At 48.1% G+C, this 23501-nt stretch overlaps 1 protein-coding gene across 7 annotated transcripts in view; it reads right to left on the bottom strand.

The window, feature by feature from the left end:
- Positions 1-23501, bottom strand: part of GRIN2A (glutamate ionotropic receptor NMDA type subunit 2A) — a 609475-nt gene that overhangs the window by 144839 nt on the left and 441135 nt on the right. For all 7 annotated transcript variants that reach the window (XM_032327993.1, XM_032327998.1, XM_032327995.1 and 4 more), the window contains one exon: positions 9686-10278. In XM_032327993.1, the coding sequence (XP_032183884.1) occupies positions 9686-10278 (593 nt within the window). The remainder of the gene's footprint in view (positions 1-9685; positions 10279-23501) is intronic.

The following is a 23501-nucleotide window of genomic DNA, read 5'->3' as shown; positions in this document are numbered from 1 at the left end:
TCACGACTCCCAGCTTCTCCCGGAGGAGGGAAGAAGGGTTTGGATCTCAACACCAAGAGCCCCATCCTCTAAGACTTTCAGATAGGAATATGGAATTATCATCATGGGTTTTTTCATATTTTCTTCAACATTAGCTGAAAATGTATTTTTTGTAACATAGTTCAATTTTTAAATGCTGGGAGTTATTCAACTTTTGCAAACAATAAAAATATCCTAGGGGTCAAACAAAATAGGAAAATACTACAACTTCAGGTCAATTTGCAACCACAGGAAGCAGTACAATGAGATTTAGATCCAAACAAAACTAGATTTGAATTCTAGCTTTATGTTCTACTAGCTGTGTGGCTTTTGTCAATTGCGGAATTTCTCTGGTCCCCAAGTTTCCTCTTCTGTAATGTGAGTTTTTATGATTTATAACTTGGCCTGCTGGTAGTCTCTCTCTGGTACCATTTTCCGCTTCCTTTTTTTTTTTTTTTTTTTTTTTTAAAGATTTTATTTATTTATTTAGCAGAGAGAGATCACAAGTAGGTAGAGAGGCAGGCAGGCAGAGAGGGGGAAGCAGGCTCCCTGCTGAGCAGAGAGCCCAGGACCCTGAGATCACGACCTGAGCTGAAGGCAGAGGCTTAACCCACTGAGCCACCCAGGTGCCACCTTCTTCCTTGTTCTTAACAGAATTTATGTTGGTTGAAACTTCATGCTTCCTTCAAGACTCCATAGGCTTTGGCAGTAACTGACCCCATCCCCAGTTCTTAGAGTAGGTCTGGTTTGGTTTAATGCAATCCCATTTGCTTTTTCAGTGATAGGACTGGGAATCCAGAATTAAGCCAGTTGGTACATGGCATTTACAAAATGGCTATTATTGGCCCAAAGATGGGCACATGACCTAGTATGGTCATAAACAAAGAAGTCAGGTGTTGCTGACAGCCAGATTAAGGTCACAAAGGAATAATCTGATAACAAAGATTCTATAATTTCCAAAGAACAGAGTCAAGAGATCATAGGAAAAAGAGCCAGAACCTTGATCATACTGTATCTGAAGTCCACCCTGCTATGGAATTCCAATCAGATAATTCTACCACGTAACTGAATTTAACTGATTGTTACCTGCAGCAAAAATAGCCTAATTAATCTCTAAGGATTAAAGATAATGTATTTAAAGTGACTAGCACATAGGAAGCAGTTAATACATGACAGGTTGTATCATTAGAGTACTTTAAAATTTCCATTAGTCACATTTTAAAGTATATACACTTCTACCACGTAACTTATGCAACTTGAAGTTTCTCTCTCCTCCCCAACACACACATAATGATGTACTTAATTTAATTGTTAAAAGTTCCTTTTACTAATAGTGATGGAAATAAAATGGAAGCGAGTCCATGTCTCAGGAGAACTGTTCTCCATCACACAGGAAACAGAGTGGTGTGTGTATTTATTCCTTGTTTTTGGACAGGACTTAACTGAATGAAACAAATCCTCAGGAATGGGCCATGGGGATTTGGAGAAGAATCCATCTGGCATCAACAGATCAGCCAGTTTAGTCCCCAAACTATGGACCCTGGAATATAACATGGCTGGCCTCCTGTGCCCGTGCCAAACCTAGTTAGCACCACAACCTAACAGTGACTCCTAGTGACTCGTCCATCCCTGGGATCCAGGACAGGTACTGAGGCAATAGAAGGCTGCACAAGGACTCAGTCACACCGGCAGGCAGGCAGCCTCTGCGGGGAAGCTGAGAAGCAAGGGGATAGAGGCAGACAAGAGGTGAAAAGGCCCACTCTGGCTGGCCAGCTCCCGCCTGGAAGAGATGACAAGGAGGGCGCCTATCCTACAGTACACACAAGAAGATGCACAGATGCTCTTCCAGGACAGCAAACAAAAGACAGCCTGTAAATAAACTAGCCCTTCAAGCTATGTCACTTGTACCTCCCTTGTGGTGGAAAGAATTTTTTTAACTTATTGTTTTGTGTGATATTGGATGTTTTCCAGATCATGTGAAGAAGGAAGCAAAAGGAGAGGTGGGTTTTTTTTCCCCCCCTCCTCCTTCTGGAAGTGTCACCTCCTCACCTCTGCTCATCTAAAGCTTGGCTTGTTATCTGTATTGTGGCTTCGGCCGAGCGTGGTGCTGGTTTCCTAGGACTCCAAGACTAGGACTCCTAGGACTTCCTCGCTGCTCTCATGACAGGCCTGTGATAAGTTTTATCATGTGGTAAGTTTTACTTTCTCCATGTGTTGATTAAAACTGCTGGTAGGATTATTTAAGTCTCCTCGGGAGCAGTAAATCCAGGTATATTAGCAACGGCCAGAGATGACAGATGTTTGCCAGGCCCACTGTAGCTGCCACGATGTCTAGCATACGGCAGACACTGTACAGACACCCACCAAACTCCGTAACAGAAGCGGGGGATAGACAGTCTCCATGGGGGAAAAAAAAAAGGCAGCTGAAGTTTCCAGCCCAACTCTTTCTCCCCAGGATTCTCCTTTCCCTCGGAGGTTATTTGCCAATGACTGTGACGTCCCACATGGTCTGAGTCCAGTCCCTCTTCTGATGTTTCATCCCCCTCCCCCTGCTCGGTGACATTACTCAATCCCAGGGCTTTCACCACCACTAATAAGCTCCCGCCCCGTGCACTGTGTTTTGCAGTCTGCACTCAGACTCTCCTCTTAAACTGCCTACTTGAGATTTCCATTTAGATGTGCTCCCCTGAGCATGTTCAAGGCTAGATGTTCTTCCTGACCTCCTCCTCCTCCCCAAATTTGCTTCTTCTCCAGTTTTGTTAAAGGCACCGCCATCTATTCGGCTGTACAAGTGAAACATTATTGGTTATTTCATCTCTTTTCACACTTCCTATTCATCGGTTGGGTCTCGCTCATTTTACTCCAAAACATGCACTAAGCCCAGCCACGTCTCTCTGAACACACAGCCACTACTCCAGTCCAAGCTACCACCTGCTCTCTCCTGGACTGTGCCACGGTCCCCTAACTGGCCTCCTCACACATTAAGAGCCTCTGTCCCCAGTATACTCTCTGTCAGCAGGCACCAGAGTAATGAACTCGGTGTTTTTCTTTGCTTCATCTTTTCACAGAAGGGAGTTGCAGCAAATTATTACTGGATGTCACCAAATTAACAAGTTTCAAAATAAAAACTCTCCTAGTGTTCAACCCACGACACATCTTTTTGTGAGGCATGCCAGTCCCTAAATCCAAACACTCGCATCTGGACTGAGGCAAATGTGAACAACGGGCGTGTTTCCTGCGTGACCTCAAAACAACCCAAGCCACTTTCCCCTCAAGGTAGAGGCAGGGCCAATTTCTGGTCCCTTCAGGTTGCCAGCATCGGGTTTCCACCATTTGTCGAGCTAGTCATTGGGTGCCAGTTGGAAATGATTGACTTGCATGGCAGGGTTGGCATACGGTCCTTTTGATTCCCAGCCAACAAAGAGACGTCTGTGTTCCAGGAGGGAGGGCCACAAACGGAGATGATGCTGAAGAGAGGCTGTTCACTTAGCTGTCAGGCTGGACGCCCGGGGAGCACCGTCCACCTCTCACGGGTCCATCAGGACACAGTGGGGGGCACATCAAGCTGTGTCTCTGGCCCAGGGAAGGAAGACAATTAACATCTGTGGGTGCCAACTATAACCTAGGTGTTTGGTTGAGAATATCACATGCATTTGAATGTCACCACGGTTCCCTAGGGATGCAACAATCTGTCTGCAGTCAAGGAAGCAGGGGCTCCATGAAGTTAAGGAACTTGCCAATGATAACCCGGACGTGAGGGTGTGAACACGGGACCATCCAAAGCCATGTTTCACAAAGTCACACGGCCTTCTGGAACGTGCTTTGGGCCCTCCATGTGGCACATGTCCCTGCATCTTATCCTATCTCACTTCGACACGTCTCTTCCGGATTTACTTTGAAGGTCAGCCTTTCCCCATACCATTGCTGAGTGGAGTCCCAGATTGAGAGCACAAGTCACAGGATGCCTTGGTCTCCTGGGTGCCTGATGCCACTGCCAGAAATGTTTGTTGAGCCTCCGGTGATCCCACAGATAAATATTTGCAAAGAGTTATCTCATTCGCCCAGGGAAGTTTTAACTCTGGTCAAGCTCTGAGATTTAACTGAGCAGGCTCTTTTCCTGGCATTAAAAAAAGAAACCCACAGTGATAATTCTGACTATCAAATAAAACCATGCCAACCCGGGTTAGTGCAGTCTCTTAATGGGTCATTAAGCCAGGAACTTTTCCATGATTGTTTGAGAAATGAAGGTAGGAGAAAAGTATCAAAGATGTATACGTGCATGTCAATTAAACTGACACGCACATATATATCTTCCTTCAATTTCCTTTCCTGTCAGGGTAATCATTTACTGTGTTGTTGCTTCTCGAAGTAGAAGCCTCACTTCATAAATCAAGAAGTTAATATAAAATACATAAGGGGTCAAGCCAGATATCATCAATTAAAGCCAAATAACTTCTCTTCAATCCAAATCTGTAACTCTCCTGGGAGAAGATATTCTTTCCCCACTCATCTGTGTTATATACATGTCCTTGAGAACCTGCCTTCCAATGCACTCACCTCTCCACGTCCTGGCCCCTTCACCAAAATGGGAGCCACAGGACACACATCATCACTCCACCGTTAAAAAGTAAGAGAGAAGTCTATTTCTTCCTCCCCTGCCCGTGAACAGCCTGCAGTGTAACAAGTATACATCAAAGAAATAATCATGATGACCATCACCATAGAGATGACAATAGTGACATGACTGTTTTTTGTGAAATGTCTATTACACGTTGGGCACAGTGATGCTCTGCATATGATTTCACTTAATTCTGGTACAATGAGACAACCACAACACACACACACACACACACACACACCACTCACAACACACATGTAATGTTCCGTGCCCTATAGACCTGTAGGCCTAAAATGTGACAGGAACTTCTCCTGGGTCTACAAGCTCAAACCCAGACACAGCAAGAGTATGACCGAGAATGACCAGAGCTACAGCACTGGGGGAAGAAATAAAAGCTACCAGGAAGAAGTGTGGGACACATTAGTAGAGCATCAAGTCGTCCCGATTCTAGTGCTCTTCTTCTTAGGGGTTCTGCTTCCCCAGGAGGACCTCCCCTTTCCTCCTGTAGCTCCACCTTGTGCGAGGAGCCTCTACTATGGAACGGTCGGTCCCCTGACCTGCACGTCTCAAAGACAGCAAGACACGTGGCAACACTGACTTCCCCCGTATTCCTACGGGGCTTTCCCTGCTCTGCCATCTTTGGAGAGCTGGCATCTAGCTTACACAGGTACTAAATACCTTTCTAGGGAATGAATGAATGGCAATGTTGTGGACTATGGCGTGCGGATACATCAGTCTCACTCACAATTTTATATTTGCAAGTTCTGTCTTAGGAGTAAGGGTTTATAAACTGCTTTCCACATGCCAGGCTCTGGGGTAAGACACATACACTTTTCTGGTCCCCATGTTGTATCTCAGGAGGCAGACTTGGAGGAATTAAGGGGCTTGTCCAAAGCTTTGGATCTAGAAGAGTTCTGAGCCAGGGCTCAAACCCAGGCAGACCAGCTTCAGTGCCAGATTCTTCACGCTGAGGCTACATTGCCTCCCAAAGGGCCCTGTCCACCAGCGTCCTGGAGGGACGCTTGGGACAGGACTGAACAGAACAGCCTCTATTCTAGATATTGACCTACGTCACCGTTCCAGGAGTTAACAGCAATACACCTGACACTCGGGGAAGGGACAGATGTTTAATAATTTCGGAGCAGCAAGAAGGAGGTTACATAACACGGCTGAGCTATTTTTGAACTTTATAAAATGCTGACTGCTCTTTTCAAAGTGCCTTCTGTAAAACCAGGAATATTAAACATAAAGAACATTTCCCCCTTGTCCCCACCTTTTTTCTCCCCTGAAATCCCAGGGACAGAAACAGGCCCACGTCATCCTCAGCAAGCTGGCTCACCTACCACGTCCCGCATCGCAGGCAGGAAGTCATGGTTACGGCATCCTGTGCGCACAAGCTCTGGGTGGTCCCTGAAGACCACAGAAGGACATGTGTCACTGCTTCCAAGATGGTGCACTCAACCAGTCCAAGCCAGACCCCGGATCCCCGCAGCAATGTACCAGGATACCCATCATGTGAATTCATCTGAGCTTCTTCTGAAACTATGTATATCCTCCTTTCCACAAAGTGGGAGTAATGAGCGCTACCTGGCGAACGCATGGCTTGGCAGAAGCTGGAACTCGAGAGTCCTGGGCTTCCGCTGAACGATCTCATGGATCCAATAATAAAGACCCCTTACCATCGACCACGCAAATGTCCATCGTGGGGGTGACGATCAAACAAACATGACAACACTTACACAATCGAGCACAGAAGCCCAAGCACGATGAATATGTGAGAAGGCCAAGTGTCCTCCGAAATCTATCCTGAACCCCAAGGTTGAAGCCAAGGCCATTTGAACATATCGGACATCATTTATGGGCATTAAAATGAACTGTGCATTGGATCTAAGGTGTCAAAGACATCTAGATGAGAAGTACAAGACACACACACACAGAGCTGGTCCCTACCAAATTCCCGCCAGTGTTCTTTCCTCCTGAGGAGAAGGGAAGAAAGTGGGACTCGGGAGAGATATAATCAGGACTGTTACCTCATCAGGAATGTTTTCTTTCTTTTAAAATTTTGAAACAAAGGTGACACGTTCACCTTTGTTCTCTGTGATCAGTGTTGGGGTGGGTGTTTTATCATACTCTGTACTATTCTTTTTTATTTTTTTCTTCCCCTAGTATTTTTTTTTTTAAGAATCCTGTTCCCAGAGTATGCCACGAGACAGATTTCCTCCATCTTCATTCTTTGAGAAATTCTATCTTCATTCCTGTCCGTGCCCCAGGGGCCAGCACAGGGTCCACTGGCTGGAAGGAACGACGGATGGAGAGAGAGCACGGTCCTTAATGCTGTTCTGAAAAATGGCCAATTGGGGCTTTCTCCAGTTCCCGGTCCCTTCCTTGCCTGGCAAGCATCTCCTCTTCCCCAGGGGAGTTTAAGAAACACTGGGACAGTGGGCAAGTGTGGTAAGGAGCCACTGTTGGTGCCACGGTCCAGCCTCACACACGGGGTGAGCACCAGCAGCGCCCCATGGAAGGAGGGACGGTTCATGAAACACCAGGCAGTGGATGATGGCTCACCCCACCTGATGCCCCGCTACTCTAGGGCTGAAACACCGTCCACGAAATTGCTGCCTTCAGAGCATAACTCCTAGAAATAGTTTGACAGCATTTCACAGCAGGATTTTTTTTTTCTTAAAGAGTGGAATTCAGGGTGGTCACTGGAAGGAGCTCTGCATGTCTTAACAATCATCCTTCTCAAATTCCTCTTCCTGTATACATTATATCTCAATTGCTGCAAAATTGAGTTATGTTTTCATCAAAATTATACATTTGTGACTGTTCCAGCTGTAGGGCACTTCTTATGGGAAGGAAGCATTCATTAGCCCAGCCCTTGTCACTGGGCTGACAGCAATCCTGCCTCCCTAAGAGGCTTCCATGCTTCATACTGATGCATCAGAGTTGCTTCCTGATACTTAGACAATTATTTTAAGACGCTGGAAGTGGCAGTGTAGAAAGAGGATCCCTAAGGAGGGAATGAGGAGAGGGGAAGGGAACACTGCAAAGGACCACGATTTCTTAACTCAAGAGTTCATTTTGCAGGTGTACACCGATTTTAAAGACCCATCATCCTTCTAGCCCATAAACACGCACACAGACGCACGCGCTCGACATGTCTCCAGACTCCACTCAGAGATAATCCCTGAACTGTAGCAGATTCAAAGTCCTAAAATCTTCCAGGGACTTTGGGGAGTGACGTATTATTCTGCTGATAATAACCCAACCGCGTCGGCTGACTCTAAGTTCTGATGACCAAAACCCACTTCTCTGATCATTCTGACTGTCAGTCGGTCACCACCGGGTGCCAGGCCCTGAGCTACACAGTACTCTCCCAGTCATCACCTTATTTAATACTGAGCTCAATCCACAGAACGCTGGTTCTCAGGGCACAATCCGCAGACCAGCAATCCCAACATCACCCAGGAGCCCTGCTGGAATTCCAAATTCTGGGAGCTACAGACTCTTGAGTGTGAAATCCAGCCACCTGTGGTTTAACAAATCACCCTCCAGGTGATCCCGACGTGTGCTCAAGTTCGTGATGCGCCGCCTAGAGGCAGTAGTGCTATTATCATCCCTTTACAATGAACCCGGAGGCCTAGAAAGGCAAGGTGACCGGCCAAGGCACACCAGAAGCGGACAAGATTCAAACCCTGACAAATCTACCCCGAGAGCCCCGTGCCCTCCTCGCAGAGCTGTGCTGCTTGTCATCTGAGGAAATGAAAGCATGTGCATTCAATCATCGAACATCAGGCAAAAGCATGCAAAGTGGGGGTGCAGGAGGGATCATTTTAATTGTCAACAGCTGTGCCATAACCATAGGCACGAAGACCAATGACGCTTCGCAGCAACATAAAACTGAAATGCCCACCAAGACGGGCGGAGTTAACTACATTAGGATACGTCCATAGGATGCAACACACTGCCGCCTTTGAAGCGTTATTTGCCAAGATTTCCAATGATCCACAAAGACAGAACAGAAGAAGGGAAGACATTGAGACACACAGTCCAACAGAGGATGGAAGGCCCAGCGTGGGCAGTTTTCCCAAAGTGTAACACGCTGGTGAGGATGTGGGAAGTCGAGTGACTTGTATGAATACAGATTGGGACAGTTCCTTGGCAGGACAGTCTGCCAACAAGTACTTCAATGTTTACATGCATATGTTCTGTGACCCCCAACTTGAGCTGCCTAGAACCCAGCCTGGAGACCTGTGGGATGACCATCACTGCCGCTTCGTTTCTTGTGGGGAACAAAATCTGAGACAATTTAGATTTTCTATCATTATGGAGACTGGGTAAATAAATCACGGTATCTCCCTGTTGAGAAATGCAACATGAAGGTTGCAAAGAACACGCCCACCCCCTCCCCACATCTATATGTACTTATTACCTACATACCTTCATGTGTGCATATCTGTGCATATGCACGTACACACCCCCTGGGTGGGTCAGTGGGTTAAGCTTCTGCCTTCAACCCAGGTCATGATCTCAGGGTCCTGGGATCGAGCCCCGCATCGGGCTCTCTGCTCAGCAGGGAGTCTGCTTCCCCCCCACCCCCCGCCTGCTGCTCTGCCTACTTGTGATCTCTTTCCCTCTGTCAAATAAATAAAATCTTTAAAAAAATCCATCTCTATGTATGCATACACACACAGGCACACTTGAGCTGTAGCTACAGACAGAATATGGAGAGAGAGAGAGAGAGACACAGATGGGTACAGACACAGGTCTCGGTTTCCAAGGTCTACTGTTGAGTTAAAAAAAAATATAAAGTTGCAGCAAACAAAGTGGGATGTAAGTTATAAACAGAAGAGGAGTCGGGGGAAAGAGAGGAGGGGAGAGCCAATCGGAGGGAATCCCATACGCACACACGCGGCATTCGTTCTTTGCAGGGCAGGTATTCAGCAGGGAGTATATGTATGTACCGCTCTGAGTTTTCAAACAAACAGGCACAGAAACAAACAAAACTCTGGTCCCGTTTCGGGAGACAAGCAAAGATGGCCTGCTTACTGGTGCAGAGTGTGCGGCGGGGTGTCCAGCTTCTCCGTCTGCCCATAGCAGCTGGCCTTGGCCTCGGGGATGTAGGAGAACTTCTCCAGCATGGAGTACGCGGCCGTGGTGAGGATGCCCAGGCCGTCCCTCACCCGCGCCTCCAGGCTGTAGTCCCAGTCGTCGTAGGAGACCGAAATGAGGCCTGACGGGAACTCCTTCGGGATGAGCTCTGTGTTCCCAGAAACCAAGCTGGGGACGATCCAGAAGAAATCATATCCAGTGAGGCCCAGGGAGCGGGCCTCACTCAGGATGAGCACAGCCTCGTCTTTGGAACAGTAGAGCAGGATGACGGAGGAGTGAATCTTCTTCAGCTGGACCTGGGTCTTGGCATCCTCAAAGGAAGTGTCCAAGGTGATCACGTTCTGCATGTCCCAGCCCACAAAGCTGTTGTCCACGGTGGTCTTGATGAAGCTAATGAATTCCCTGTACCCGGGGAAGATGGTAGTCACCAGGGAGAAGACGTGCCAGTCGTAATCCTGCATGATCTTCAGCATGACCGTGGCTTGTTGCTGGATGGATGCTCCGAACTGGAAGAAGGTTGACGTTGGGTCCTGCCAACAGGTGTAAAAAAAAAAAAAAAAATCAAAACGGAGGATGAGGCAGAAGGTGGTTTATATGCAACCATCTGTCTTTATAGGCTTAAAAAACGCCTTTTTAGAAGGGATGGCAAAACCATCACACACCTATGTGTTCGCAAACATCCCTGAGCACCTACTATAGGCCACACTCGGGAACAGACACTAGAAAGAGAGGAGAGAGACCCTGAACCAGGAGCCCGCAGCCTGACGCATGAAGGGCGCCTGTTGTTTTTGCTGCTGGCTAATCCTGTTTCCTCTCTACCCTCTGGGGCCCCTGTGGTTTCAACACAATGAACTCTATCTGGTCCCAGGCTGAGAACTGGAAAATGAAGCCAAAAGAGGCAACATCAGGACACCGAGACACAGTCCTGATGATGTGCTTGGAGCACCTGGAGTCTGCCGTGCCTGAAGCCCCGGACTCTGGACCTGTTTGTCATAAGCCAACATAAGCCGTGGCTGCTTGAGCTAGTCCAAGTGGGATTTGTCGCTTGGATTCTACACTCCTGGGTACTATAAAGTATAATACATGCTCACTGGACATTCTACCTAAATGTCTCTCTGGATCAACCAGTACTTGTTGACCCCCTAACTATGCAGCGATACCATTTTAGAACATGGGGAAATGATATGGAAGACAGACACAGGCATGGTCTCTACCTTCACAGATCTGGTGGGAATTTGGGGAAGAGCAATTTCCTGGGACTAGAGGCTGAGAGAAGCACAAGGGGATGCCAAGGGAGCATCCGGGTGAGGAAGAAGGGGAACAGCGGGACACGATACTCAGAGGCCCTACAGATACATCTCGAGTATTCTAGAAGCCAGAGGTAAACTCATTATTGCTCATGAAGCAGGGGGATGAGAGGACGGTGAAGAAGTCGGCAGGAACCCCACCACAGGAGGCCTCAGACTTTATTCAAGCATAAGGGGGAGCTGCTCAATGTTCTGACTGGGGAAAGGCACGTGGCAACTTGTGTTGGGTTAAAGGGCCTCTGATAGCTCTAACATCTCCCTAAGTCACGATCTGATCGTGAGGATAGAGTTCCATTTAGAAAAGGCAGGCAGTGCCTACAGCTGGACAACTTATAAACTACCCTCACACCCTGTAACTCCTAAAATCCCCATGATGATTCTGTGGAGGTGGTGGTGTTGGCGGGGGGGGGGGGGGGGGGGGTCATGAGGCTCGAAACGACCTTGGGACCTGGTTCCGTGACCAGCCCCCTTTCCAGAACACAGCCACAACTTTCTTGGGATCACTGAGGATCTGCAGATAGCAGGTGCTTAGACCAGGCTGCTGACTGATGGGCAAGGTGTGCAAAAAGCCAGCTAAATGGAAGGTGTGCCTCTGTGTTGGAACAAAACACAATGTGACAAGTGCTGAGATACGGTTTTCTGTCCCCGGAAACTAAAAGAATTCTCAAGGGGTCCTTACTATAGTGCAGCCGTGCTTTCGTTTTGCATTCTGAGCTATGGGATTATATTCCCATAGTCTAGAATCCAAGTTACAGGATATGCATTCACCTCAATAGTAGGAATATGGGGGTTCCGTGTGTGTGTCTATATTAAGAGTGGACAGTTCCCTTTGTCTTTCAAAAAAATACTTTGTAGCCGTGCATGTCAATCCTTTCAAGAAGTCTGCCAAGTTTTCCCAGGGGTGCTCACTGAATAGAAAGTTTTATCTGAATGGGCCAAAAGCCACAGTTGTTCAAAATACTTCCATTTTCTGAAATGCATGGGTTTGGGGGATAATTCAAGTGCAGCTTGGCTTGAAGGCAGAGAGGGGAAAAAAACCAAAACCAAAACAAAAAAACAAGAATAAATGCCTCTGGGCTCCTTCCAACAATACAGCTTTATGAATTTTACCTAATTAAATCAATTAAAGTGGGTAACAGATTTAAAGACTTTGGATAATTATCTTTTTCCCTATAGTAGCTTTTGGAGAAATCCAATATTCTTGGATTGATTAATCATTTTAAATCATGCCTCAACAAGACCATGAACGCCTCAAGGGCAGAGATCTTGCTGTCCTCATGTCTCTGTCCCTAGAACCTGGCAGAAGGCTGGGCACATGACACATCAGGAAATGCAGGATGAGGGAACGTGTGAGTAAATGAATGTGTGAATGAAGTCTAAGAGGAATGTCCTTGGTTTAAACACAAAGCAAAACAGAAGAATTCGGTTTATGGCTCTTGAATGTCATGTCCAAAAAAATTAAATCTTTCAACATCACCAACCTACCAGTCCGCCATCCAATCTCTGAAACATACAGAGTGACCTTTTCTGATCAGAAAAGGAATACAAAAGTCCTCCAAGCCTCTAAAGCTGCCCATAGAACCTTGTTCGATACCAAAAACCACAATAACCTAAAGACCCCAGCAAGAGATGAAGGCAGAGAAGTCTCAAGGCAGTTACGTCTACCACCGTGACACACTGCCGGGTGCTTCTGGGGATGGCAATGAGAAGCTCCAAACTTAATTACCAAGGAAGTGTAATAATTCCCACGGAGCAAAGATGGCTCCAAGGAAGCTGCTGGCCAGAGTCACATCGGGACTGCAAAAGGCAAAGGGATCAGCATCTTCTTGCACTGAGCACACAAGGCATGGAGAAAGATCTCAGGAGGGCAGAGGCTAAGCAGGGCATGGTCGGAACTCAATAAAAAGGATCTCTGAGATGATCCTATGTACACACTTGCTGGGATAATTGGAATTAGCGGAGAGGTGGAGATCTAGCATGCTAGATGTCGGGGGGGGGGGGGTTGTCTGGGATGCTCCCACGCCCTAGCTCCTTGTGTTATGAGCCAGACGTTACTGTATCCACGAGCAGCTCTGTGCACAGAGCAGAGCTATAAGCTCTGTAAGTGCAGCGTTACCTAACTCCCCATGTGGGGAGGAGGGCACGGCTGCACTGTGAACTTCGTGAAGGAGAAAGATAATTATAGGGACGGTAGTTCATTAGCCACAAGCTTGTTTGTCACAGCCGTCTGTGTAAAAACATGTGCAAGCTCCTTGCCTGTGCCATTCCCACCCCACCCCACCCCCCACCCTCCCGGTCTTCCGGTGCATTAGTCCGGGCTGAATCTCTCCTACTACTCTCTTCTAGTCCACATTAGTATCTTCTCCCCAGGAGGGACAACAGAGTAACTTCTGGGGTCATGCTGTCTGGGGACCGATTTTAACTGGGTGGCCTTGGGGGGAAAAATTCACTTCGCCTTTCCCAGACTCAGTTTCCACATCTGTACAATGGGTACAGCAATGTCCATGATTATACTAGTTAACGCGTCTATGAGAGTTACGTGGCTCAACGCTTTCAGTGTAGTATCTCAGTTAATCCTACCTCCAACCACCTCCCTCAACGGATCCCAACACGATCCCCGTCATACAAACGAAGAAACAGATTCAGAGCCAGAGTGACTCCTCCAGGTTCATACGGGCAGGGAACTCAGACTGGCCTGCCTTTGAGATTCTAAGGTTTTCAGCCCCTGCACGACCCTGCTGGTGACGACCACACCTCCTCACTGAGCAGGAAGGATTCAATGACCTCCTTGTAGAAAAGCATCCAGGGCAGTATCACGTATCAAGTCCTCAACAAGTTGGCGTCACTGTTATTTTTCCCATGGGTCAGGTGTAATACCCGCTCTGGACTCGAGCATCCCAACAATTCACCGGGGTCATGATTGCCTGATGGAAGTTCCTGGTTGGACACTGCTTTAACCAGGCCACTTCCCTCCTCTATGGTCAACAGTGGCTCCCCTAGACAATCACATTAAGAAGAGACTCCCCAGCCTACCCTTTTAGGCACACCAGTCGCTTTATAATTGAAACAGTGTGGGCTCTGGGGTCTACTAGACTTGAGTTCAAGTTGTGGCTCGGGCGTAAACGAACCACATGACCGTGGGTGAATTCTGAAACTTTCTGCATCTGAGTTTCTTTGCCTAGAAGGTGGGCATAATAAGCACCATCTCAGGGTGGGCGGGGGCCAGGGGCTGCCAGGAAGAAGGGCTGAATTGGGATGGCACGCTCATCCATCATCTATGCCAGAAACCTAAAGGGATCCTGATCCTAGTTCAGAAACTGGTATGTCCAGATCTACTGACACGGCAGCGTCACACTGCCTGTCCCTCCTCCTCACCAGCCCTCTGCAAATCAGCCCACTCACTCTGAGCCCAAGGAGGCCACATGAAGAGAAGGGACTATCTTTCCTCACACTGATGAATCATGCTTTGGAGAGAAACCATCACTCTTGTCCTTCATGGACCTCCCGCAGTTACCCCGAACCACCATCATTTCCACCGGCATCTGAAACTTCAAAACCCATCCCAGACCCAAGGCTCTGTATGCCTTACGGAGGGATGAACGGGACAAAGTATTTGCAAAACAGAAATGCACAGCGAGACACTGAGGAGGCTCACGTTTCGCCCCGGATTTTTCGAAGGTATTTTTACGGACTGGCAGGAGGTGACGGAGGAATCTGGCCACACTCCCAGGGCCTGGCATCTGATATGCCACATGGCCCTCTTTTCAAGGCCCTGAACATTCTTCCCGCTCCCTACCTGAGTGGCAGAGGCTGTTTCTCCCGCACTCACCACCTCCTGCCATCCCTCAGCCTGTCCTTTTCAGATTCTACAGAGCAGTCTCTGACCACCTCTGGCACCGGCTTCCTCAGCAGTGCGCAGCCGGGGGAGAGGAACAGATTTCAGACACCCACTTTGGTTCTGCAGCAAGAGCAGTTCTCTCCCCAGGCTCACTGCTCTGCTGAAGACAGAACAAACTGTTTTAAACACAGAGCGAGGGAGGCAGGGGGTGTGGGATTCTGGGTGTCTGCTCTCCACTCTGTATTTCGGTCCCACCCTAAACTGAGGTCTCATTAGATGAGAGTTCCTGATCTCATGTTCTAGAATGTTCCAGAGCTTGCGGAGTGTTCAGGGTGAGACCTGACTCCGTGGGTATCAAGGCATGATGTCTAACAGAGTCTAATACCAACTTTCATTTCACTTACCCATTCACAAAGGCTATAAAGAACACTCATACCAATTAGCTCTTTGAGTCTAACTACTCAAGGGATGAGGTATTGCAAGTGATTAGAACCCTCACGGATGACATTTCTCATAAAGTCACAGGAAGAGAGGTTAAGTGATCTCCCTAAAACCCACCCACCTCACCCTGCTAACAACAGCTTTGGTACAAGATGCAATGTCATCCAATGTTCCCTCATGCACACCAGTGGCTCTCATTCCTGGCTGCACAGGGGAATCATTTGAGGGTTGTTTTTAAAAAAAAAAAAAAAAAAAAAAAAAATCCCAGTGCTTATGCCCCATGCCAGTACAAGTGAAACCGAATTTCTGTGAGCTGAGTATCTGAGCTCCAGTGCTGAGTTGTTAATTTTTCTCGGGCTCCTCTCAACAGCAGCATGAGTATTATTCAAGTTAGTATTGGCAGAAAATAGCTCAATGTCTGACATACAGCAGGGGCTCAATATGTACTCGGTGAGGAGATAAAGGAGGAGGAAGCTCATCCCTAGGAAGCATTGAGAGAACGGCTCACTGTTGTCAACTCTGTACCCATTTCCATAGCTTATTTTCCTTCTGCCTGCCAGGGTGGGCACCAAAACAAAGATAATGATGCAGGTGACCCAGCAAAAACTGAGAGAGACTCCTTGGGAATCTTCTTTTTCCCATAGGAGAATTGTCCTGGTAAACCCTGGGGTGTTTCTGCCACTCTGACTGCGTATTAACTGAGCTTTTAGATATATTTTATTTCTGCTTCCATGGATGAGAGGAAAACTAGAGGCACCAAATTTGGTAAGCATGAGAGTTTAGAAGAATAGCATTCTCACAAGCTAACTCTGTGCCACTGAAGGATCTCTGTCCTATCATCAGTCATTCTCCTCCTCCTCCTCCATCACCACCATCATCACCATCCATTGTATCATTTACCACCATCATCATCCACAACCATCATCTTCTACCATCCCCATCCTCACCATCCACCAGCACCAGGTACCATCACTATCATCCACCACCATTGTCATCTACCACCATCTACCACCATCATCATCCACCATTACTATAATCAACATCATTATCCACCCCCATCATAATCTGCCATTATTCATCATCTACCATCACCATTATCACCACTACCATCATCATATCATTATCACCATCACCATCATCCAACACCATCATTACCTACCACCACCATTATCTACCTTCATTCATCTGATTTAGCATCATCATCACCCATCACTACCATCACCATCATTGTCATATCATTATCCATCACCACGACAATCCACTACCACCATTACCTACCTTCGCTCATCTGATCTACCATCATCATCACCCACCATCACTACCATCATCATCATTATCAACCACATTATCATCCACCATCCTATCCATCTTCCTCCTCCTCCTCCTCTTCCTCATCATCCACTACCATCCATCAACACTGTCGTCCACCATCATCATTCATCAACGCCTCCATCTATCCAACTCCCTCTCCTCCTCATCAGAATTACCATCACCATGGTCCTCACCCCACCTAACATTTACAGGGCATATGCAATATGCAGTACAATGTAGCATGTAGCAAGAGGTCTTATCATCATCCCTGTACTAGAGATTTCAAAACCCTGCTTCCACACACAGCTGGTACGTGGCAGGGTCAGGATTCAAGATCAGGCAATCTGAATCCAGAAACTGGATGCAAAGCTCCTGGAAAACGCTGATAACAAGGTGTGCAGAACAGGAAACAGAAGTGTATGTGTGTGTGTTTGTGTGCGCGTGTGCGTGTGTGGGTGTGATTAATAACCACCACTCAATCATTCCTGAGGCACCCAACTAGAAAAAAAAAATGCCCCAGAAATAGAAGACCAACGTCCATAATCTCACATCAACTAGCAATCAGTTGATGCAGAAGACTGAGGGTAAGAGGGGAAATTGCACCCAAAAACCCATCAGCTCCATCGTCCACAAAATTTCCCTCCAGGAAACCTCCATTTATTGGAGTGTTCTATGATTTACGTTCTATCACTCATTTTTCTACTTTCGGGATAGGAGGGATCTCTTCCCACATTCACTACTGTGCTTACCCGCCACTCCAGCTTAGGGGCACCCATTATTTCTTCATCATCCCAGAGGATTATTTCTTTTTCCTTTCCCTATTGTACCTGCCCATGTTCCAGACCCTTGGAAGTTCTCTCTCAAACAAGAGTGAGAACCTCGTGTACAGAGTCCCTGCCCAAGTCTTGTCCCTCTCCCACCCACCTTCCACACTGCTGCTCCAGTTACTTTTTTTAAAGTTCAAACTGGAGCATGATGTCCTCCTTCTTAAATTTTTTTCTCAGCAGCTCTCACAACCTTCAGGATAAAGTAAAAACACACACCAGCCCCATCATAATCTGGACTCACGTGTTTGGGACTCAGAGTCCATCTCAGTACCTGAGAGGAGTCAGGGACTCCAACAAGCATGTGATCAGGCAAACTGCTGAATGAGTTAATGAAGCCAAGTAATGTGTGCTTGGGAGGAAAACCAAAGGAAGGCTTCATATTTTACCCCATCATTCCCCATTACGACCATCATTTCCCAAAAGCACATCAGCTCCTTCCCCCACAAACACAGAATTCTACTCTAGTAACCCCCATTCATTGGACTGTTTCATGATTTACATTCTGTCCCCCCACATTTTGCTTCTCCTGTGACCCAATCTACCATCATTCTTCTAAAATAACCTAGTAGCACCTTCCTCTCCTCTCTCATCTCTCTACAAATGAGAAATTTATTTAAATTCAATTAGCCAACGTAGAGTACATCATTAGTTTTTGGATTTAATTTTTTTTTTAAATGAAAAAAAAAAAGAGAATACCTTAAATATCTGGTGACTGGTGGGCTCCCAAAAAACGAGGGTGGCTGCCATGCTCTGAGCTGGAGACCAGGAGAGGTCCTCCAGTTTTAACTCAGAGTCTGAGCACTCGGGTTTCAGACTAGGATGCAAGAGACGGACATCATGTAAAATAATTTCTAAGAGAAGCTCTGTGGTTGGGGATGGAGCAAGGAATAGAGCCTCTTAGAATGACCAAGCCTTCAATCTTATGCTAGCTTGGGTTTCCAATGTAACACCTACTGGCAGCACAGGACTACATAAACTCTATTTAAAAGCAATAAATAAAATTAATTATTTGGGTTCTCAGTCACATTAGCCATATCTCAAAAGCTAGCAGTCTTTAAACTTTAAAGCCAATCTCTTCCCACCAGCCCCACACCTAAAGATGCCAAGTGACTGGGTCTGGGATAGGGTCCAGGACTTTTTAAAAAAATCCCTGGGTCAATGTAATACACAGCCAGGGTCGAAAACACGAATCTAAGTCTTCAGTATCCATCCCTATAGCTGTGCTCCCCTGGGGGGATTTCTCATACGCTCAGATTTCCAGGCTCCAGGCCACCCCCACCGAACCAGAGTCTTTGCTGAGGAGTTCTAGAATACATATGTTCTCCAGAACATGCTCATGTTTGGAAGAGTCTGTACTGCCAAGTCCAACTGCTCTATCTTCAAGGTGAGGAAACAAAGACTGCAAAATCTAGAATGATTTGCTCCAAATTTCACCTAAATCAGTGGGCACCATAGGGGCAGCCACGCCTCATTCAGCGCTACCTTAATGTAGCACATTGACATCGAGTATAAACCATTTTCTACACAGAGAAACCACAATCAGCAGGGGTTGTGTAAGAGGAACATGGCTTTGCTGGCAGCCTCAGCAGGACCTGCTTCCTCCTGCCAAGAAGTTATTTGACCTAAGCCTTTGTTTCCCCGTCTGAAAAATGGAAATGACAATAGAAGGCATCACACCTTGGAGAGCTGCTGCGCATACTTTGAGAGATGGGGCACAGAGAGCCCTTGGCGTGGGGCAAGGGCTCGGTCAACCTGAGCTGGCCATGACAGTGGTGAAGACAGTAGCCTTGACCACCAAGTCCCAGCTCCCGCATCCATTGTGGACTCGTTAGTTCTCCCACTTCTGAATTCCCAGCACCTCTGCCTTTACTTCTTACTCCTCAGCCCTGACTTGTGTGCAGGTGCCCAGTTACTGAGAGCCATGCCTCTTGCCTGCTGCTCAGACTAGAATTCTTGAAGGCAGGGTACAACGTTCTTCGGAGTCGCCCCCTCAGCACCTTGCCGGCATCAGGCCACTGCTTTGGGGATCAAACTAGGGGCATCATTCTGAGTCTGCAAGGATGCCTGTGGTTGGAAAGAGAGACTAATGCTTGATGTCTCTAAGCAGACCTGCCAGATCTACTGCTCGAGAAACATTCATCTATTGATTGCTTTTCAACCACTCAAGGAATTTAACAAATGCCGGTGATGTGCTGGGCATAGTTCCAGGGGAGTGCATCTAGGGAAAGAGGCTACCAAAAGCGAAGGTCCCTGCGCTTATGAAGTTTGCATTCTTAAGAGAGCAGATAGACAAGAAAGAATGAACTCGACACACGGAATAAGTTCAAGGAGCTCAGAGGACGTAACAGTTCGGAGCGTTGTGGAGAGGAGCACTGTTTTAGAGCAGCTGGTCTGCGACACTGGGGCTGATCAAAAAGAATATGAAGAAATCAGCCAGGCAAAGCGGAGGGGTGGGGCGGCATAAGGAGAGCCATCGGAGAGGAAGGAGCGGCATGTGGTAGGAAGGGGCTTGGCAAGTTCGGGGAACAGAAGGAGCTCAAAACAGCTCAGGTTTAATGACTGAGGGAGGATAAGCGATGAGGGAGGAGTTAGGACAGGAAGCAGAGGCCGGATCACATAGCGGAGGTGTCCTGACAGTCATGGTAAGGGGTCTGATTTAATTCCCAAGTCAACCTTATTCCAAACCATTCATCTACTAAATGCACTTCCGGCAGGGAAGCTGGGAGAGGGCCTAGAACTCTGGGGATGTTAGGGCTTGACATGAGCAAGCTTTACTCTTCCCTTTGGAATTCTGATCCGTGCCAAGACAGGAGCGTACATTGAAGGTGCAGTAAAGCACCTGAATGTTTGTGCTATTGTTCAATCCACTGGTATATGAATGTCGAACAGTGCGCCTAGAGCTACCCCCATCAGCCTGGGCATTCCAGACCTAGTTCCCCAGTCCATCATCCAGACCCAAGCTCTCCCTCTGGCAAGTTAACGCAATGCTGGAAGGGAGAGTACACAAGTGCACGGAGAGATGTATTCCTCGAGCCTCGAAGCAAAGAGTTGATGACAGCCCAACACTCCGCATTCATTAAAACCACACTCTTGAACCCAGCCCTGCTTCCTCCATCGTTAGCAGCCTGACCAAGAAGAGACACCTGCTGAGACAGACGCTCTTATTTCCATGCAAGGACACAGCAAAGCCCCAAGCTGGCTTCACCCCGTGCTCCATCAACCTGCAGGTGATCGTCTGACTCAAGGCTTCTAAACAGGGTCGTTAGTGATGATGGATTGTCTGAGGCTGGGTCCGGCCATTCTCACATAGAAAGCCAGAGGGAAATTCTACCTGATCAGAGATCACAGAATCAGGTCTCTGAGCTGCTGATAAACCCAAATCCTGGGGATCTTTTTTTTTTCCTAACATTCTTAACTGCAACTGTCTACTGGCCTTGCTCTATGCACCAAAGCCATTTTTTTTTTTCCACATTTCTTTTCTTAGAGAAGCATAAGCCTCTGTGGGATACCTCATGGGCATTTGTTACTCTAAACACTGAACATCCTTTCTTTCTTTCTTGGTAATAGTGAATTTCCGTGAGCCATCCTTTCCCCTCTGTCAGCCAAGCCTGTTGGCTCATCCAATCGCCACAGTGTCAGCGAGTTCAAGGGTAGAAATGTATCCTAACAGGTCTGTTCAGAGTGACTCTCAGAGTTTCGGGAAAAAATGACTAGGAAAAAACAGTTTCCCTTATTGTTAAACTTGAATTCTGGAAGGAGGTTCAGCAAGGATATCTGGCAGCCTCATGCCAACAAACACCATCCTGGAGAGGCAACCATAAGAGATAAAGGCAAAGCTGAAAGATAAAGAGTTACCAAGACCTGATACCCTTGTTGAGCACCTTGTTCAAGCCACACCTGAAGCTATCCTCCCCTCATTGTCACTGCAAGTCCCTGTTAATCATCTCATTTTGCTTAAGCCAATTTGAATCAGCTTTTCTGTCCCTGGCAGCCAAAGATTCCTGATACCACTTTAGCTAAGAAAGAAAGTAGAGAATGACAGGGTTCATTCTTCTCTCCTCTTCGGAGCTTAGATTGGAAAAACTCAAACAATGGAGTAGCGTATTTCCATTCCCGTCCTCCCTTTTTCTGGTCCATGCTTCTTCCCCAGGGGCCGCTGCCTCTCTCCACACAGCTCTGTCTTCTGTGCATAAGTTCTTCATCCTTCCTTTCTGTTTTGTTTTTCTTTAATATGCCACCAAGATTGGTTTCCTCTCTGGGAGTCTGACAGCCACCACTGCCGTGACCCGGACGAAAGACATGACAAGTAGCCGCCAATAATAATCGCTTGTCATTAAGCTGTTCCAGCGAGGAGAAAATGCAAACAGGTCCTGTTCATTAAGTTTTTGTCTCTAGCTGTCACACACACACACACACGCACACGCACACACGGGGGCCACTGCTGGACTGAAGGAGGCAGCTTTTATTTTGGAAAAGGGAGAATTGCAGGCTGTCCCATAACCCTTGCAGGGCCTGGCAGTCAACATTAGAGCAGCAATGTCCTCTTCAAAACAACCCTGTTCTCTAGGAAAGGTCAACAAACAGCTCTGAGAGTTGAGCCTCGGGAGGGAACGGCGTCTCCCCTGGGGAGTCTGTATATCGCTGTGATTGAAAGCACAGATGCTGGTGTCACTCAGACAGACAGTCCCGTCTTGGCCCCTCCTCTCACTGATGTCTGGGCTTAGGCAAAAGAGGCGGTATCTGTAAGGCTCCACTTTCCTAAGTGTACCATGAAGGGGATCTAGTCCCTCCTCGAAGGAGGATGTTGTGATGGAGACAATGTGAGTGTCGCTGGCTCCCACTGAGAGCTTGATTCAAGAGAGCTTGGGATTACGGGGGTTGTGCTGTCCTCACGACAGAATCAACCACGCTGGCAACAAGGACACCCAAAACACTACAACCCGCCCGCTCAGCATGAGTGCAGCTACGGACGGTTCTCCCGTGGTTCTGCCCCGCATGGTTCCCGAGTGTCCCAATCGCGGGAGCGCGGACCGGGTGCCAGGCACTAGCTGCATCCCCGGGTTGGAACTCCAAGTCCGGCATCCTCAGAGCCCCTCGGTCCTGGGCAAACCCGGACAAGCCACCAGCTAAGCAGAGAGTTCCGCATGTGTGTCATGTGCTCGCTGACCTGCCAGGGGAAAGTATCTGTGTTCCCATTCTACAGGGTGGGGAAGCTGAGGCTTAGAGAGAGGTGCCCGTTGATGTTAAGGAGCCCAGGGATCACAGAGGGGGGGATCTTGCTCTGCCTTGGATTAAGATTCAGGATGTGGCGGCCACAGGACTGCCAGGCAGGCTCGCAGGTCACACCGAAGCTGCTGGTTGCCGGACTGAGCTCTGAGGAGCGGCACCAGAGGAGTTCAGTCACGTGCCCACGGTCCCCCAGCATTTGGCAGAGCAGAGGTTCCAACCTACAGATCTACCCCACAGCGGCCTCTGGCTTGCAGGGGAGGGAGGCCAGATGGGCTCTACTATCTGTCACCCCCACCTCCGTGTGCTTCCATCCAGCCTCTCCAGCTGATGAGCCGGCCGCATGTCCCAGCCCGTGAGCCCCCTCACCTCATCCGACAAAGCGCTTTGGGGAGAAGGGGGATGCTGGGAGTCAGAATGTACTACGGGGGAGCAAAGAAAGAGGGGCCTCGCTGGGGTGAACCTCTCCACTCCCGGGACAGAACCAGAGCCACCCAGGAACCAGGCGGGCAGTGGCCACCACCCAGACGGTGCCCACGCCAATGTGCCACGTGAGAAAGGACGCCCCTGGGCGTGGCCTCCCGCTCTCCCACACACTGGCCCTGCTGCTGAGTCTCCCCGCACCTCCACGTTTTCTTCTGTAAAATGGACCTAGTGCGACTCCCGTTCCCCGGACGGTGAGGGGGACCCAGGGCTTGGGGATGACGCTCGAGAGCTCTGGAACCAGAGTGTGGACCAACGCCAGCTCACCCACTACGCAGCGAGCGGCTGCCACCTCTTCTGTCCTCTCTCCCCCATTCCGC

Source organism: Mustela erminea, chromosome 20, assembly GCF_009829155.1.
Source record: "Mustela erminea isolate mMusErm1 chromosome 20, mMusErm1.Pri, whole genome shotgun sequence".
NCBI lineage: Eukaryota > Metazoa > Chordata > Mammalia > Carnivora > Mustelidae > Mustela > Mustela erminea.
This window is presented reverse-complemented; position numbering and strand designations above follow the sequence as displayed.